The sequence below is a fragment of the Phyllobates terribilis genome, unplaced genomic scaffold (assembly GCF_046119375.1).
Source record: "Phyllobates terribilis strain yellow unplaced genomic scaffold, ASM4611937v1 Scaffold_17__1_contigs__length_24005725, whole genome shotgun sequence".
NCBI classification, from domain to species: domain Eukaryota; kingdom Metazoa; phylum Chordata; class Amphibia; order Anura; family Dendrobatidae; genus Phyllobates; species Phyllobates terribilis.
In genome coordinates, this window is record NW_027362777.1 from 8,531,386 (window position 1) to 8,551,113 (window position 19,728).

A 19,728-nucleotide genomic window follows, 5' to 3' on the forward strand; every position below is an offset into this window, starting at 1 on the left:
CATGTGTCTCCATTGTGCCTGTATATATATATATATGACTTCATTGTCCTTTTCTCATCTGCTACCCTAGCGCCATAAACGCATAAGAATTTTACATTTTTTTTTTTTTTTTAAATGATCCAATACATTTTTCTCATATTTTACCTGTTGGAGTGCTGATTTTCTCCTTTTCGTTTTCTTCATATGTCTGTGCTCACCAGCGGGACCGGCACCCTTCAGTGGACTATCTTCACCCTGTTTGGATTCTGCGTTGCAGCTCCCTAACCCTCCCTCCTGTTTCTTCACAATATTGTAACACGTATCCTAGGCCTCGGTGTTTCCCATACAAACTTGCTGTTAGAATTGTTGAGACGGGAGAAAAAGGTCTGAGGAACGCAGACCGGAAAGGTCTGAAATATATAAAGAAGATCTGGTAAAATGTCCATTTTGATCACACTAATACAACCAGACCAGGACAAGGGTTTCAAGTTATAATTCATTCGATTTTTAACCATTTGTTCAAGGATGGGGGATATAATTTAAAATATACAGATCATCCAAGTTCCCCAGAATTTGTATACCCAGGTACTTAATTGTGTCTTTCTGCCACTTAAAGGGGAAATTAGAAATTAGTTATTGTGTCAGTTCAGGGTTAAAAGTTATGTTCATGGCCTCTGTTTTAGAGTAGTTGACTTTAAAATTGCTTTCATGGCCGAGTTATAATTCCTTTATTACAGAGAGAAATGAGATCACTGGGTTTGAAACATAGAGCAACAGCTCATCTGCGCATAGAGCTAGTTTATAGTGATGTGAGCCTATAGTAACTCCACTAATATCTGGATTTGTATGTAATGCTACCGCGAAATGTTCCATCACCAATGTGTATATGAGAGGTGATAAGGGACAATCTTGTCTCGTCCCCTTTTTAATAGAAAATGTGTCAGATAGTAGGCCGTTTACCCTATCGCTTTAGGGTCAGTGTAGAAGGATAGAATTTTAGATAACAAGAAAGAGTCCAACCTAATTTGTGGTAGGGTGCTCTTCAAGAAAGACCAATGCACTGTGTTGAACGCTTCTTTAGTGTAGGCAGAAACAAGGCACATTGGGATCCCCTGTTTATTGCATGTGAAATTAACAATGTTTTATTTGTATTATCACGAGCTTCTCTGCCCTGATCGTTGCTAACAATTGAGGGTAGACAGTGGGAGAGCCGTGTTGTAATCACTTTAGAGAATATTTTGACGTCTACATTATTTAATGATATTGGAAGAATATTAGGGCAGGCATTTAGTTCTTTTCCAGGCTTTGATGAAACCATTATATGAGCCTTAAGTGATTGGGGGGCAAAACGGGGAGTCTTCTGAGATATTATTGACCACTTTGGCTAAAAATGGTAATCACAGAGGTGCAAACATGTTACAAAATCTATTATTGAATCCATCTGGCCCAGGGCTCTTCCCGATAGGGAATGATTTATTGACCTCTCATATCTCCTGTTCAGTGAAAGCTTAGTCTAGTATCTCCTGCTCAGGGGTCTGTAAGGAAGGAACGGCAGTGTCCTTAATATATTTATAAATTTTTGTTTCAAGAATATTAGGCGGCATGTCGTGGTGTTGTCCATGAATATTATATAGCGAGCTACAATGGCAACAAAATGCTTCCGCTATGTCAGTGGGGCTATGAATTTATAGTCTTGGTGATCCTTTTATTTTGGTTACATATGTCCTTTGCATTGCAGGATGTAACCTTCTTGTCAATGAGAGACCACATTTATCTGTGAATTCATACGAGAACCTTCACATGTGATCTTGGCATTTTGTATACGTTTGATCTAGTAAAGACCTTCCCTCATTTCTTTTTTTCAATCAGATCATTTTTATTTAACAAAACAAAGAAAAACCAACATTTTGTTTTTTTTTAAATAAACTTTGTGACAAAAAAAATAAAAAGAAAGAAAAACCAGTAAACAATACAAGAACCGGTTTACAATGATATAAATCCCAATATCGCTCTATAGTACAATGTTTTGGAATAGTAATTTTACATTTGTACATAAATATCTGAATACTTCCGGACGGCTTATTTTTTTCCCTATTGGGACATCAAAAGAAAAAGAATATATCTAAGAAGGGGCAATTGTGTGGACTGAGACAATTATTATTAGCTGACACCTTAGGTATAAGGATATAAATTCCTGGTTTACTATAAGGAAATGTACAAATGGTCCAGTATAGTATTTCTGAGAAGGTTTTCTGAAGCAATACCTGGGGTAATTAACCATTGCTCCCATATGTGTATAGATTTCTTGAGAGCGTTCCTTTAATATAAGATCCCCTTTCCAAGCATAGAGTGTTATTTATCCTGGATTTTAGTTCTGTTATCGTTGGGGGAGAATTGTCTATCCAATGTAGTGCCAACAACTTTCTGGCTTGGAATAATATTCTTGAGCTAGCTACTGCCATATGGGAGTCTGGATCTACGTCTTCTCCCAGGAGTCCTAGGATACAGATTTTAGGTTCCAACTGAAGTTGTATCCCAAATACAGATAGTACAAGAGCGATCACCCCATTCCAGTAGTCGCCAATATTTACACATTCCCACGTCATATGCATCAGGTGGACGTCATTTTGATCACATCTAAGACATGCGTCATCCGTTTGTATTTCAATTTTAAATAAAATACTTGGGGATCTATATACCCTATGAATCAGAAGAATTCGGGACAATCTTTGTGACTCCGACAATGAAAGTTTCGGTGTCATTTCAGTATTTTCCCCCATTGCTCCTCAGATAAGGGACCCACATCCTCCTCCCATTTTGTCTTAACTATCAAAGGATATTTATCCAACTATAGGGCCAGTAACTGCCTATAAATAAGGGATATTAGACCTTTTGTATCCACTGCTGTAGCAATGGTACAGTTCTGCTCAAAAGTTTACATACCCCAGCAGAATTAACATCCTCACCTGTGACCTGTTTGCTTGTAATCAGTGTGTGTGCACTGACATTTCTGGATTGTGAGTCATGGGGAAAGCAAAAGAATTTTCAACGGATCTATGGAAAAAGGTAGTTGAACTGTATAACACAGCAAAGGTAGACGAACAAAGATTTCAGCCACAACGGCAAGGAAAATTGTTCTGGATGCAAAGAAAAACCCACAAATAACATCATCTGAAATTCAGGACTCTCTGAAAACTAGCGGTGTGGCTGTTTCAAGATGCACAATAAGGAGGCACGTGAAGAAAAATGGGCTGCATGGATGAGTCGTCAGAAGAAAGCCATTACTGCGCAAATGCCACAAAGTATCTCACCTAGAATACGCCAAAGAAGCCTCAAAACTTCTGGAACAAGGCAATTTGGAGTGATGAGACCAAAATTTAACTTTTTGGCCACAACCATAAACGTTACATTTGGAGAGAGGTCAAGAAGGCCTATGATGAAAGGAACACCTTTCCTACTGTAAAGCACAGAGGTGGATCGCTGATGTTTTGGGGATGTGTGAACTACAAAGGCACAGGAAACTTGGTAAAAGTTGAAGGAAAGATGAATGCAGCACGTTATCAGCAAATACTGAAGATAAATTTTCACTCATCAGCCCGGAAGCTGCACATGGGATGTACTTGGACGTTTCAACATGACAACCATCCAAAACACAAGGCCAAGTCGACCTGTCATTGGCTACAGCAGAACAAAGTGAAGGTTCTGGAGTGGCCATCTCAGTCTCCTGACCTCAATATCATTGAGTCACTCTGGGGAGATCTCAAGCGCGCAATTCATGCTAGACAGCCCAAGAATTTACAGGAACTGCAGGCTTTTTGCCAAGAAGAATGGGCAGCTTTACCATCTGAGGAAATAAAAAACCTCATCCACAACTACCACAAAAGACTTCAAGCTGTCATTGATGTTAAAGGGGGCAATACACGGTATTAAGAACTGGGGTATGTGAACTTTTGATCAGGGTCATTTGGATGTTTTTGGTTGTCATTAAGATTTAAAAAAGAGAAAACACAGTAGTTTGACAATAAATGGCTTCATCCAACCAATAGCCATGAGTGGAGAAAAAGGTTTTTTGCTATCATTCATATTCTCTGAGACAAGGCCAAGAAAGCAAAAATTCTGCCGGGGTATGTAAACTTTTGTGCACAACTGTATCTAATTATATGCTTAAAGAAATAAGTAATCATCTGAAAACTGTCTCTCTCATCAAGGAAGACTAGATTCATTTCAGGAGCTCATATGATTGGCAGGTTCCTTTTCCATCTGGCTGCATCACCATCAAGTTCCTGATCCACTGAACGCCTTCTGCGACGTGCTGGAACTCTCTGTGGCAATGGTGGAGCAGGTGGCCAGTCAGATATATGGAATGTCCAGGACATCACAAATAGGTCTCATGTTGCTTGGATCTTTGAAAATTTACAGCTAGAATGGGTAGCCCCAGGAGTACATCAGGCCATTTTCCCAGAGGGCATCAAGTAGTGGTTTCAATACCCTTCTTTTAGCAAGTGTCATTCAGGATAGATATGTGAGCAATTATATGCGTTTTCCATTGAAATCACCAGGACCCAACTCCTCTGCTTTCCTCACAATGGCCTCTTTTACATTGAAAAAATGTATGCGACAGGTAATGTCCCTTGGACGCTCAGGATCTGGGCCATGATTGCCTAATGTACGGTGCGCCTTATAAATCTCCACCTCCTTATCAATAGGATCACCAAGGATATTATTGAATAATGATCGCAGTGTTGGCATAATCGCTTGTGCATTGATGCTTTCAGGTATACCCCTTATCCAGATATTATTGTGATTTTCTTGATCATCAACCATATTAAACAGATGGTTTATTTACTGCCTGTGAAGATCCAGTGTTAGTTTCTGAGCATTTTGATGGCCTCTAACCTGGACGACATTATCCTCTAATCTCTGTACCTTGTCAGTAAGCTGTGACAGGATAGAAGTGAGGGGACGTGTTTCAGTATTGTATGTGGTCTCCAGCCTCTGAATATATTGCTCCATATCTTCTTTAGTAGGGATAGATACAATCTGATATACAAATAAGTTATGTTGTTCCCCACATCAGAATAACCTGTGGCTGGGAGGTAAATGTCCCTGTGAAGCAAGCACTGCACAGTGGGGGCTTTGGTGAGCGTACAGGGAGATTTGTGGAGCTGTTTTCTTGTGAGGCCGACATTAAGAGAGAAATTGCTGCAGGACTTACAGGCTGGAGCTGTCTGGCATCATGAGGGTTTAGACTGCTTTTTTTCCATGCTGAGGTGAGGCAGTAATAGCTCCGGAGCAGGAAGATAAGACCTTCCATAAGAAACGCGGCATACCAGGCATGCTGACAGAGGTGGAGGACCTCAGACTAACCTCTGATCTCTTCTTTCTTTCCCATATCGAAAGTCATGTTGGAGGCTGTAAATTGCTTATAATTCCCCCAGGAACACAGTCTGACGAGAGTGCTTTCAATGTGTGCATTCTCTTGGTGCTATGTCCAGGCTATGTCCCTCCTGTTGATGTTCAATACATCCAAAGGCGAGGACAGTGAAGGCGGCGTTGATTGGGCACAGAGCTTGTGTGATGTAACAACTTTATGTGAGCCCCGGGAAAGCAAGTTGTGACACCAATGGAACAGTGCCAGAACGGGAGGTGCGTATGAGTGTTTTTATTTTAACAAGGCCAAACATGAGGAATGAGAAGGAGTTGTCCTAGTAGTGAACAACCCCTTTATGAAGATACAATTTTCGGTTAAAACATTTCCAACATTCTGAACTTGAAAAAGATTTCTCCCCAGTATGAGTTCTCTGGTGACCAAGAAGAGATTATTTATTCACAAAACATCTCCCACATTTTGAACATGGAAAAGGCTTCTCAGCTATGTGGGTTCTCTGGTGTTTAACCAAATCGGATTTCTGGTCAAACATTTTCCACATTCTAAGCTGGAAAAAGGGGCTTCTTCTCTGTGTGAGTTCCCTGATGTTTGATAAGACTTGATTTCTCTGTAAAACATTTCCCACATTCTGAACAGGAAAAGGGCTTCTTCCCTGTGTGGGTTCTTAGGTGTATAACAACATTTGATTTCTGGTTAAAACATTTCCCACATTCTGAACAGGAAAAAGGCTTCTTCCCTGTGTGAGTTCTCTGGTGGATAACAAGATGAGCTTTCTGTTTAAAATATTTCCCACATTCTGAACATGAAAAAGGCTTCTCCCCTGTGTGTATTCTCTGGTGCTTAACAAAATCTGATTTCTGATTAAAACATTTCCCACATTCTGAACAGGAAAAAGGCTTCTCCCCTGTGTGAATTCTCTGGTGGTTAATAAGATGTGCTTTCCGGTTAAAACATTTCTGATTAAAACACTTCCCACAGTCTGAACAGGAAAATGGCTTCTCCCCTGTGTGAGTATTCTGATGTTTCATAAGACTTGATTTCTCTGTAAAACATTTCCCACATTCTGAACATGAAAAAGGCTTCTCCCCTGTGTGAATTCTCTGGTGGTTATTAAGATGCGCTTTCCGGTTAAAACATTTCCCACATTCTGAACATGAAAAAGGCTTCTCCCCTGTGTGAGTTCTCTGGTGAGTAACAAAATCTAATTTCTGATTAAAACATTTCCCACAATCTGAACAGGAAAATGGCTTCTCCCCTGTGTGAGTATTCTGATGTTTCATAAAATTTGATTTCTGGTTAAAACATTTCCCACATTCTGAACAGGAAAAAGGCTTCTCCCCTGTGTGAGTTCTCTGGTGGCAATCAAGATGCGCTTTCCGGTTAAAACATTTCCCACATTCTAAACATGAAAAAGGCTTCTCCCCTGTGTGAATTCTCTGGTGAGAAACAAGATCTGATATCTGGTTAAAACATTTCCCACACTTGGAACAAGAAAATCTATTCTCCGCTGTGTGAATTTTTTGATATTTAAGGAAAGATTTTTCGAGGGGAAAACTTTTTCTAGGTTCTGAAAGTGAAAATGGCTTCTTTGCTTTAGAAGCAGTTTGTTTTTTAATGCTTATTTTGTGACTTTGATTTTCCTTAGTAATTGATAATGAATCAGAAGACAGGATCTGTTTCAAAGGATCAGATGATAGATCTTTGCTGTGAAGGGATGATGTTATATCTGTAGTAATGGCATTCACTTCAGTTGTATCCTGTGGGATCTCGAGATCATCTGATTTAAAAATTGAAGTTGTCAGCTGTCCCTCTGCTCTCCTGGTATAATCATCTGCTAAGAAAAAAAACAATTATTAATTTTAAATAAAATATCTTTAAAATTTATATTTTTGAACATTTCTACAAACACTCCTTAAAATGCATGTTCTTTAAAAAATTACATTATTCACCAAGACAATGACAGTTCATAGTCTAATAAAGGCTCTTGAAAAGCAACATGGCTTCCATAAACCCATCCAGCAATATCCGCTCTCCCAAAGTCAAATCTCCCCCTCGCTTCTGAGCCTTGCAGTGTGACCAAACCATACTCAGCATCCATGTATTTGGAATTACTATTGTGAGAAGAACCCACTTAATTTACGGTGTGTGTCTCCTGGAGCACAATCTGAGCACTATGTGTTGGGTAATAAAATGACACATTTGCAATTTTCACTCTCCAACATGCACTTCTTGATAATTTCCAGAAAGTGGCTGTGGAATCAAAATAGTCACTTTTGCTATAGACTGAAAAGCTCTGGAGAGGGACAGAAGCGCATACAAAATAGGGCAATTCCGCCTGGTTAGGGATAGGTTATAATCGATGATAGCACTAACCTAAGGCTGTTGTGTGTAGGCACAACACCTATAAGAACATAAAAAGCCGCTGCTGCTGCCCCGTGGCTGGAGGAAAGGTTCTTCCAGAGGTATAATGGTAAAAATGGAAGCTGACACGTTTAGGCGGGCTGGGCTCCGGAAATGAAAAGCCTTGGGATTCCAATACGGTTTGTATTAATACCAACACATTTTCTGTCATAAAAACCAAGCCTCTTGGTTTTATACAGGTGCATCTCACTAAATTAGAATATCATCAAAAAGTTAATTTATTTCAGTTCTTCAATACAAAAAGTGAAACTCATAGTATATAGAGTCATTACAAATAGAGTGATCTATTTCAAGTGTTTATTTCTGTTAATGTTGATGACTATGGCTTACAGCCAATGAAAACACAAAAGTCATTATCTCAGTAAATTAGAATACTTTATAGCACCAGCTTGAAAAATGATTTTAAAATCCGAAATGTTGACCTAATGAAATGTATGTTCAGTAAATGCACTCAATACTTGGTTGGGGCTCCTTTTGCATCAATTACTGCATCAATGTGCATGGAGGCAATCAGCCTGTGGCACTGCTGAGGTGTTATGGAAGGCCAGGTGGCTTTGATAACAGACTTCAGCTCGTCTCCATTGTTGGGTCTGGTGTCTCTCGTCTTCCTCTTGACAATACCCCATTGATTCTTTATGGGGTTAAGGTCAGGCGAGTTTGCTGGCCAATCAAGCACCGTGATACTGTTGTTTTTAAACCAGGTATTGGTACTTTTGGCAGTGTGGACAGGTGCCAAGTCCTGCTGGAGAATGAAATTTCCATCTCCAAAAAGCTTGTCTGCAGAGGAAAGCATGAAGTGCTGTAAAATGTCCTGGTAGACGGCTGCGCTGACTTTGGTCTTGATAAAACACATTGAACCTACACCAGCAGAAGAGATGGCTCCCCAACCATCACTGACTTCACACTAGACCTCAAGCAGCTTGGATAGTGGCCTGTCCACTCTTCCTCCAGACTCTAGGATCTTGATTTCCAAAAGAAATGCAAAATTGAGGACTTCTGGTTCCAGCGCTGGTAATGTAGGGAGGATGACTCCTGAGCTCCCGGCACCTCCACAGACCTTACTAAAGTACCGGCTACAAATAGCGGCGATAGGCTCCGTAACCAGGCAAGTCAGGAAGACTGAACGGTGGGGCACGCGTCCCACCTACATGGAATGATATCTACTGCGCAGCAATGCCAAAAACAAGACAGCCCGCGCTTTCAGGGAGGTGTCATGGTGCTGGTACATGCAGACACTCGCGCCACTGCAGAGGAAAGCAGGCTGGAGACGCACATGAACACTGGCACTGATGGTAACAGAGACACCCAGGTACTGGGATTGGACTATAAGAGACTGGCCTCGGAGGTGGCCTATAAACTATTACCTGAGATATTACATACCTTGAAATAATCAGTGACACAGGCACTGCAGGCAATGCAGGAACAGCTACATGAGGCCACTGAGTAAATAAACAGAATAGAAACAAGGATATCTGCAATAGAGGACGATGCGCACACTGATCAAGAGAGTCTGGCTAGACTTACAAGAGAAAATGTTGTATTGAGAGACTGAATAGACAACCTGAAGAACAGATCCAGAAGGAGTAATCTCGGAATAGTGGGACTGCCAGAGACATTCCCCTATGAAGAGCTGAAAAAACTCTGTGAAATAGACATACCCAAAGCACCGGACATCACAACAGGACGCAAATCTGAAAGGGTGCACCGCATTGGTCCACCAGGAAATATGGAGAAAGGGGACAATAAAAGACCAAGACAAGTAATAGTAAAGTATCTTGATTTTTCTGATAAAAATGACATTATATAGAAATATCGCCGCCTCAGACAGCCCCTGTTGGTCCGAGGGGTAAAACTTCCACTATTTGAAGACTTTTCAGCTGAAGTAACCAGACAACGCAGATCCTTTGCTTTAATCTTTTCAGTCTTATTTAGCAAAAATATACGTTTTCAATTAAGATATCCAGCAATTCTTCATATAAGACTGTGGGATGGATCCTCCAGACCCTTCACAGATCCGAAAGCAGCGGAAGCGTTCATGGATAACATCTTGAATCTACAACAACAGGACAGCCCCTATGCACGAAGAACAGATCCTAGAGAGTCGCAAGGAACACCTGAAGAAGACATCGGGTGATCACCCCCCTCCTCATCAAATTCACCGAGAAAGCAGAGGCAAGACAGGAGATCAAAAACCCCATGAAAAGAAAGAACTGTTGGGACAGTGAGTAAAAGCACTCTTGGGGAAAGATATGGGAGTCTACTCAGGACGTTGATTATATAAGACTCTGTGATATTCCTCACATATACCCTCCAAGTGTCTCACCACCTTGCCTCATCCAGATCTTGGTCTCTCCCCAGTAATATCCATTAAGGGCTAACTGGTAGGAGGGTACTGAATGTTTTGTATTTTCATGTAATATGTTGGACGAGTCTGGGGGAGGGGGGGAGACAATAATAAGGGTATAATTTGAAAAGAGGGGCTATAGGAACAATCTGAAAGGAAAATGTGGCAAAAAAAAGGGGGTGATAGATAAATAAATAAAATGATACAGGAGGTGCCGTGGTGAGGGAGATTTGACCAGGAAGAAGTGAAGTCAAAGAAGCTTAAAATACTGTATATAAGCTTAGGGTCATTTATTAACATGGTCATCAAGTTTGGTTCATGTTTAGAGTTTAAAAAAGCCAAGTTTTGTTTGTAGGGATCTATAATAAAATACAATCCTGGAGCGGTTCATCTACACACGTTATCTCACTTGAACAGTTGCAGCTGAAAGCAGGGAAAGGGGGAGAAAAGGGAAAAAATGGGGGAGAAAAACCAGACACTTGGGGGAAAAGGTAACCCAAAAAAATGTTGGAAAAAATTATGAGAATAATTTCATGGAATGTTAAAAGGATACGCTCTCCGCAAGAGCGTATGATGATTCTTTGTCACCTGAAACGCCTGAAGCCAGATGTAGCTCTACTCCAAGAAACCCATTTAGAAAAAAAAGATTTCCGGAGAATGAAAAAAATGTGGGTGGGTAAAGTTTTCGGGGCATCATCGGTTGATAAGAAAGCAGGGGTGCTCACATTAATGAATAAAAATATAAATGGGCAGATGAGTGAAACTTATGTGGGAGAAGACGGTAGACTTCATATTCTGTCATTACCTGTAGGGGAGAAACGTATAGCTTATACAATGTCTATGCACCAAATACAAATAATAAAATCTTCTTCCATCAACTGGAGAAAACGGTAATAGCAGACCTGGGCACAAATAGAATAGTGGGAGGTGCTCTAAGTTAGGTGGTCAATGTTGAGGAGGACAGGAAGAACTATCAAAAGGCGACCAAAACCGCCAAAAGACAGGATAGAGTTTTACCCATTTTGTTTGTCTACGGGGTTAGGTGATGCATGGAGACTACTACACCCTCAGAATAGGGAGTCCACTCACTATTCGCATGCGTGTGGCTCGCTATCCAGAATAGATTATTTTCTCATATCGGCAAACATACTAAGAAGGGTAGAGGAGACCCAGATGCAAAACATAGTAATATCTGATCATGCATTGATACTGTTAGATATAGCTGATACACGCCAAAAGGTTCAGATTTTTTATGGAGATACTCCTCCTTATTGAAAGATGATGAAGGCTTCACCCTAAGAGTAAAAGGATTAGTGGTCAGATTTTCTAATAGATAACGAAGAGAATAGGGAAAATAATAAATGACTATGGGAAATGGTAAAAGCAGTAACAAGAGGCAGAATAATGTCATATGTCTGTGGCAAAAAAAGAAACACTCAAAAAAAATTCGAGGAGGCCTCTGAGAAACTTAGAGATGCCTACACCAAATTTCAAACCAGTATGAATAAACATAACAGGGAAAAGTGGTTGAAGGAACAAAGATCGTGTGGGTGGAAAAAAGGGAACAATTATACCAGCGGGATCTCGAAATTAACTTATCCAAATATGGAAATAAATCAGGGAAAATGATGGCGAATCTGGTGAGAAATAAGTTAACAGTACAAGGCCCCCAATGTTTGAAGGACTCGAAGGGTAACATCCCAGGAAAATAACAGAAAGACTAGGATCCTTTTACAGAGATCTGTATAGCAACACCTCTACTGAAAAGTTTGGAAATAGCACTTTACTAGAAAGGGTTAAACTACCAAAACTGACAGATGAGTTTAAACAACACCTAAACGCCAAAATCACACTAGAAGAGAAAATAACCACCATCAAAAAACTCCACAACAGCAAAGCACAAGGCTCAGATGAATACACAAGTGAATTCTACAAAACGCTAATAGAAGACATAGCCCCTCTTTTAACAGATCTATTTAATGACATACTGGAGGGAAAAGGAATGATTAATTCAAGCGTCATGGCCTATATCAAATTATTACATAAACCAGGAAAAGACCCAATGGGCCCGGGCTCATACAGACCGATTTCTCTCAGAAATGTTGACAAAATACTCTCCAAGATAATGGCAGATAGATTGGCCACCATCATGCCAAAGCTAATATCACGCACACAGTCAGGTTTCATCAAGGGTAGACCGGCCACGATAAACATTAGAAAAGTACTATTGACACTTGACAAGATAAATTTTAACCCAAGGACGAGAGAAACACCAGCTTTACCTGCAATAGATGCTGAAAAAGCTTTTGACAATGTAAGATGGGATTGGATGTATATAGTGTTGAGAGGAATGTCTTTTGTAGGCCTCTTCTATGAATATATACGCACCATATACTCATCTCCGAAGGCACGGGTATACAGTACAGACCAAAAGTTTGGACACACCTTCTCTAAATTTAAACATTTTTCTGTATTTTCATGACTATGAAAATTGTACATTCACACTGAAGGCATCAAAACTATGAATTAACACATGTGGAATTATATACATAACAAAAAAGTGTGAAACAACTGAAAATATGTCTTATATTCTAGGTTCTTCAAAGTAGCTACCTTTTGCTTTGATGACTGCTTTGCACACTCTTGGCATTCTCTTGATGAGCTTCAAGAGGTAGTCACCGGAAATGGTTTTCACTTCACAGGTGTGCTCTGTCAGGTTTAATAAGTGAAATTTCTTGCCTTATAAATGTGCTTGGGACCATCAGATGTGTTGTGCAGAAGTCTGGTAGATACACAGCTGATAGTCCTACTGAATTGACTGTTAGAATTTGTATTATGGCAAGAAAAAAGCAGCTAAGTAAAGAAAAACGAGTGGCCATCATTACTTTAAAAAACAAAGGTCAGTCAGTCTGAAAAATTTGGAAAACTTTGAAAGTGTCCCCAAGTGCAGTTGCAAAAACCATCAAGCGCTACAAAGAGACTGGCTCACATGAGGACCGCCCCAGGAAAGGAAGACCAAGAGTCACCTCTGCTTCTGAGGATAAGTTTATCCAAGTCACCAGCCTTGGAAATCGCAGGTTAACAGCAGCTCAGATTAGAGACCAGGTCAATGCCACACAGCGTTCTAGCAGCCGACACATCTCTTCAACAACTGTTAAGAGGAGACTTTGTGCAGCAGGCCTTCATGGTAAAATAGCTGCTAGGAAACCACTGCTAAGGACAAGCAACAAGCAGAAGAGACTTGTTTGGGCTAAAGAACACAAGGAATGGACATTAGACCAGTGGAAATCTGTGCTTTGGTCTAATGAGTCCAAATTTGAGATCCCAGGGGGAGGTGGATCTTCCTGGTTGCAAGTTCTATAGAAAAGGGTTTTCAATACCCAAAGTCATTTCAACAGTTTTGGGTGGAGGAGAATGTTGTGATCTAGCGGCAAAATGGAGATCACACGATTGTGATAAGGTCGGACTACACTACTGATAAAGCAACCACAGCCGGTGACTGAGAAGAATCAATGACTTCTCTGTATTTAGTGGTCACTACTCACCTGGCCAGCCATATGTAGGAATCTCCTCTTTACACCACTCAACACCCCTCACATATGTCTCTGTAGTATTAATATGGGTCAGATCTTCACCCTGAAACAAATATCGTAAAAGTCACAGACAGATCGAGAAGTCCCATCTATGATCAGCTCTAATCTTGCCATCTCCACCGTTCTCATTACACAAGTATAAAACATATAATACTGGTGGATAAAACAAGACTGAGCACAAGACCTTCACAGCCGTCTACACATCATAGGGGAAATCTCATGACACCTTCTCTCCATCTACCTGATGATCCTGAGGAGCATTGGGATCTTCTTGTTTACAGTCCTGTCGAAGAAGAGGACGGGGACATCTCTCTGGTGTTGTCCTCTTACTGGATAGAACTGGAGGAAAGAAAATTCATGGACTGAATTCGTTCTTTACATACAGATAATTATAGGCCGTGTGTATTTAGTCCTGTCTATTACCTGGTGATGTGAGGGGCTGGGGAACCTCCATCATGACGTCCTTGTACAGATCTTTGTGTCCTTCTAAATACTCCCACTCCTCCATGGAGAAATAGACAGCGACATCCTGACACCTTATAAGAACCTGACACATACAATGATACCATCATCCCCCCGATCCCTTCATAGCGTTACTGTATAATGTCCCAGCATTCCCAGCAGTGTCACCTCTCCAGTCAGCAGCTCAATCATCTTGTAGGCGAGTTCTAGGATCTTCTGGTCACTGATGTCCTCATGTATCAGGGGGTGAGGTGGAGGCCCTGTGATTGGGCTCAGGGGTCTTCCCCGTCCCTCAGACACAGGGGCCTGACAGCGCTCACTAGAGGTCTTCTTCACTACTGTGTAATCCTGGTTATGGAGAGACACATTAATACATCTCACTCTAGACATTTCCAGAGTCCTCACCTCTCCAGTTCTGTCCATCTGTTATTCCCATAGATAAGAATGATGTAATGTAACGTCATCAGAATCTCTCACCTCTCCAGTAAGCCGGAAGAGGATCTCTAGGGTGAGGTGTAACATCCTCTCCACCATCTTGTCTCTGTCCATATCCATCCTTGATGGATAAAATCAGGAAAATTCTCTTATATAGAAGATCTTCACTGATCTGATATTGTAGAGACCTGAATGAGAAGATGAGCCGATGTAACATCATAAAAATCCTGTGTAATTGTAACATCCCTGGTGGCGTGCTTGCATAGTGCACCACCTCCCACTATGCAAGACCGCAATCTTACCCATCAGTCCAGCCTGCAAACCTTGCTCCAGTTCATGCTGTGTGCTTGTCCCTTGTCTGACTGCTTAGGGCGGCGGCCCGGTTGCTTCCTGATTCTTATAGCTGCTGTGGGCGCGCTCCTAATGCATCCCCAGCCTATTGCTGTGAGTCACTGGATATTTAAACCCCCTCCACCCTGAAGGTGGTGCCTGAGCAACACTAACAATCAGTGTGCTCCTTCGCCTCTGAGTTGCCAGGTCCTGTTCTCATCTTGTCTGTTTCCGCCATCCTGGGGGCTGTATTCCCAGGCCTGTTACCTGTGACTTCGTTCCAGTGTCAGTTCCTGTCTGAACTATCTCCTAGCCTGTTGTCTGTTTATTTCTATATCCGTACCTTCCCTTTTTCTGCAGTGTCTGAACCTGCACCTAGCTCCAACTCGTTGTCTCTCTACTTCTGTTTGTGACTTTAGAGTCCACTCGCTACTTCGTTGTAAGTACCTTGTGTGTATCTGGTTCTGCTTGTCCCTTTTCCCTTCCTCCATATCTACCTCCTGTGTTCTAACCGTCTTCCTGTATTTTCCTGTCTGTTCCATGTGAACAGAGCCCAGTCCTCTCTGCCTGCACCTTCAGCCCTGTCCTGCTCTGCTTGTCCACCGCTCCTGCGGTTTCGCTCTGCTCCCCCTTGTCCACCGCTCCGGTGGTTCTTCTCTGCTCTGCTTGTCCACCGCTCCAGCGGTTTCGCTCTGCTCTACCTTGTCCAGCGCACCTGCGGTTTCGCTCTGTCTGCTTGCTCACCGCACCAGCGGTTTCTCTCTGCTCTGCCTTGTCCACCGCTCCGGCGGTTTTGCTCTGCTCTACCTTGTCCACCGCACCTGCGGTTTCGCTCTGTCTGCTTGCTCACCGCACTAGTGGTTTCTTTCAGCTCTGCCTGGTCCACCACTCCGGCGGTTTCGCTCTGCTCTGCTTGCTCACCGAACCAGCGGTTCCTCTCTGCTCTGCTTTGTCCACCGCTCCGGCGGTTTCGCTCTGCTCTGCCTTGTCCTCCGCTCCGGCGGTTTCGCTTTACTCTGCTTGTCTACCGCATCTGCGGCTCTGTTCCTGTATCCCAGTCTGTACTGGACCCTATCCAGCCTGCGCTCCAACCTGCTAGTGCCTCCCTATCTGCACGCCAGCCGTGCCTGCCAGTACCTCCCTGTCGGCATACCAGCCGTGCTTACCAGTACCCACCTGTCTGCATACCAACTGTGCCTGCCAATACCCACCTGTCTGTATGCCAGCCTAACCTGCCTGTTCCTGCATTCCCCAGTTCCTGCATTCCAACAGCGATGTCCGGGGTCTGACCTGGAGTAGCACCTGGTCCTTCTGCTCGGTTCCTCCCTGGTGCACGGAGTCGACTGAGCTGCCATGCGACCTTGGTCGGATCGGGTTGATACTTAGTTACGCCCCTCCAGGCACTCCTCGGTTCATGGTACAGTGGGATCACTAATCAAGCACACCCCAGTCAGTCCGGGCGTGTGCATAACAGTAATAATACAATTACTGGAGATAATAAGGGGAAACATATGAGGAGATTTATTATTTTACAGTATTTAGTTTTCTTCTTTACATCTAGTAATAAAACCTATATACACTGCTCAAAAAAATAAAGGGAACACTCAAATAACACATCCTAGATCTGAATGAATGAAATATTCTCATTGAATACTTTGTTCTGTACAAAGTTGAATGTGCTGACAACAAAATCACACATAAATCATTAATGGAAATCAAATGTATTAACCAATGGAGGCCTGGATTTGGAGTCACCCCCAAAATTAAAGTGGAAAAACACACTACAGGCTGATCCAAGGTTAATGTAATGTCCTTAAAACAAGTCAAAATGAGGCTCAGTATTGTGTGTGGCCTCCACGTGCCTGTATGACCTCCCTACAATGCCTGGGCATGCTCCTGATGAGGTTGCGGATGGTCTCCTGTGGGATCTCCTCCCAGACCTGGACTAAAGCATCCGCCAACTCCTGGACAGTCTGTGCTGCAACGTGACGTTGGTGGATGGAACGAGACATGATGTCCCAGATGTGCTCAATCGGATTCAGGTCTAGGGAAAGGGCGGGCCAGTCCATAGCTTCAATGCCTTCATCTTGCAGGAACTGCTGACACACTCCAACCACATGAGATCTGCCATTGTCCTGCATTAGGAGGAACCCAGGGCCAAGCGCACCAGCATATGGTCTCACAAGGGGTGTGAGGATCTCATCTCTGTACCTAATGGCAGTCAGGCTACCTCTGGCGAGCACATGGAGGGCTGTGCGGCCCTCCAAAGAAATGCCACCCCACACCATTACTGACCCACTGCCAAACCGTTCATGCTGAAGGATGTTGCAGGCTGCAGATCGCTCTCCACGGCGTCTCCAGACTCTGTCACATGTGCTCAGTGTGAACCTGCTTTCATGTGTGAAAAGCACAGGGCGCCAGTGGCGACTTTGCCAATCCTGGTGATCTGTGGCAAATGCCAAGCATCCTGCATTGTGTTTGGCTGTGAGCACAACCCCCATATATGGACGACGGGCCCTCATTCCACCCTCATGGAGTTGGTTTCTAACCGTTTGTGCAGACACATGCACATTTGTGGCCTGCTGGAGGTCATTTTGCAGGGCTCTGGCAGTGCTCCTCCTGTTCCTCCTTGCACAAAGGAGGAGGTAACAGTTCTGCTGCTGGGTTGTTGCCCTCCTATGGCTCCCTCCACGTCTCCTGGTGTACTGGCCTGTCTCCTGGTAGCGCCTCCAGCCTCTGGACACTACGTTAACAGACACAGCAAACCTTCTATATAATTCTATGTAAATAAATATTTATTTTTTATTTTAAATTCTTTTTTTTACAGGTACCATGGTACCTGGGTCTGGAGGTGAGAGTCTCCTCTTCTCCAGCCCCGGGTACCATCCACACATTGAACCGCATTAACATCCGCATGTATACATGTATACATACGGATGTTAAGCATTTCAATGCAAGTCAATGGCGGCAATTACGCTGCGTGTCCGCAAAAATAATGGACATGCTGCGTATTTTTCCGCAATGATACCCGCATCGGAAATTTCCGCAGCATGTGCACAGCACATGCGGATTCTCATTGGGGACCATGGGGCATGTATTATCAAGCGTTTTCGCTGCGGAAATTCCGCGGCAAAAACGCTTGAAAAACGCATAGTGGGCACGCAGCCTTACAGCTGCTGGCAATGATTGAAGGAGGTCCCCCCTGCCAGCCTAACAGTGAGTAAATACAAATGGGGGGGCCTTTAGTCAGGGATGATAGAGGGGAAGGGGTTAAGTTACTTAAGGATGAATGGGGGCCATATTCCCTCATCGCCCCTTTCACAACTGACTGACTGCACGGTGCACCCCATTCCCTTATCCCCTCTGACTGAGGCTTTTCCCTCCATATCACCCCTGGCTGCACCCCCTCCCTGTATCACACCTGACTGCACCCCCTAACTGATCCTCATCCCCCGTATTACCCCTGACCTGAGCCCCCTCTCCCCTTATCACCCCTGACCTGAGCCCCCTCTCCTCGTATCACCCTGACTGCACCTTCTCTCCCTGTATCACCCCTGACCTGAGCCCCCTCTCCCTGTATCACCCCTGACTGCACCTCCTCTCCCTGTATCATCCCTGACCTGAGCCCCCTCTCCCTGTATCACCTCTGACTGCGACCCCTTTCTTGTATCAACCCATGTGACCTCTCTCCCTTTATCACCTCAGACAGACTTAGCCCCCTCTCCCTGTATCACCCCTGACTGACTTAGCCCCTTCTCCCTGTATCACCCATGACTGACTTAGTCCCCTCTCCCTGTATCACCCCTGACTTACTAAAAGTCTTACTAAAAGTTACTAGCAAAGTGAGGCCCTTGATAAGAAGTTATGGCCTTAAATGTGGCAGAGAGATTTAAGTAAGGGAAAGCTCTTTTTTTATATCACTAATAACGCCATACATAAGTGATTTAGGGCCCCCACCACTATTAGTGGATACATTCACATTATGCATTTGCTGCAGAATTTCTACAATGGAAAACCCATAGCAAATTAACAGCGGTAATATCCACACAGATATAGTGCAGATATTGTTGTCTTTACTGCTGGTTCACCTTTACCACTGAGGCTATGTTCCCACGTTCAGGATTCTCTGCGGTTTTGAAACTGTGTGTTTATGCAGTGTCAAAACTGCAGTGGCCAGATGTTAAAGCATAGTGGATGGGATTTCTAGAAATCCCATGTCCACTATGTGTGCATCTCAGGCTGCGGATCACCCGCGGATTCTGACAAGTGGCACGTCTTTCAGATCCACAGCATGTCAATTTCTCTTGCGGGTCCACATGTGGACTTTCCCAATAGACTAACATCTATTAGGAAAGTCCACAGGAGAAAAAAAAAATGGCGCTGCTCATTAGCATAATGAGGGCGGAAGTGCTGCGACTCCACTGCAGTGTCGGGCCGCAGCGGCTTCACTCTGTGGGAATGTAGCCTGACTTGATCCTTTTGTATTGCAAAGGATGAAGTCGGTGGTGAATATCCGCAGCATCGGTTAATTCACGCTCTGGATTTTCTCAGCGTATGGATGAGATGTCATAAAATCCCATCCACTACGCTGGTGCTATAAAACATTGGTTTAGCTGTTATTACACATCAGGGGACATTTATCATTGAGTTTGCACCAAAATGTGGGCGCCATCTCTTTCTATAACAATAAGAAGTGTACTATCTTATATTATACCCTGATATTAGCGTGTTACCACACAATTGGAGGTCTTATATTTATTTCTATGTAGCTACGT

The 19,728-nt window shown here is 43.1% G+C and overlaps 1 protein-coding gene across 5 annotated transcripts in view; it reads right to left on the minus strand.

Annotated features, from left to right (window-relative positions):
* Positions 1-4,589: 4,589 nt before the first annotated feature.
* The window catches only part of LOC141176057 (uncharacterized), a 30,378-nt gene continuing 15,239 nt past the window's right edge, over positions 4,590-19,728 (minus strand). Inside the window, exons 2-8 of one of the 5 annotated variants that reach the window (XM_073660041.1) lie at positions 16,244-16,441; positions 14,666-14,811; positions 14,357-14,536; positions 14,150-14,273; positions 13,968-14,065; positions 13,679-13,769; positions 4,590-7,199 (exon numbers count right to left, since the gene is read on the minus strand). In XM_073660041.1, coding sequence (XP_073516142.1) covers positions 5,911-7,199; positions 13,679-13,769; positions 13,968-14,065; positions 14,150-14,273; positions 14,357-14,536; positions 14,666-14,743 — 1,860 coding nt within the window. In that variant the 5' untranslated portion in view covers positions 14,744-14,811; positions 16,244-16,441 and the 3' untranslated portion in view covers positions 4,590-5,910. Of the gene's footprint in view, positions 7,203-13,678; positions 13,770-13,967; positions 14,066-14,149; positions 14,274-14,356; positions 14,537-14,665; positions 14,812-14,925; positions 17,014-19,728 lie in introns of those variants that run through there. The other 4 variants (XM_073660037.1, XM_073660039.1, XM_073660038.1 and 1 more) reach the window with 4 other exon arrangements.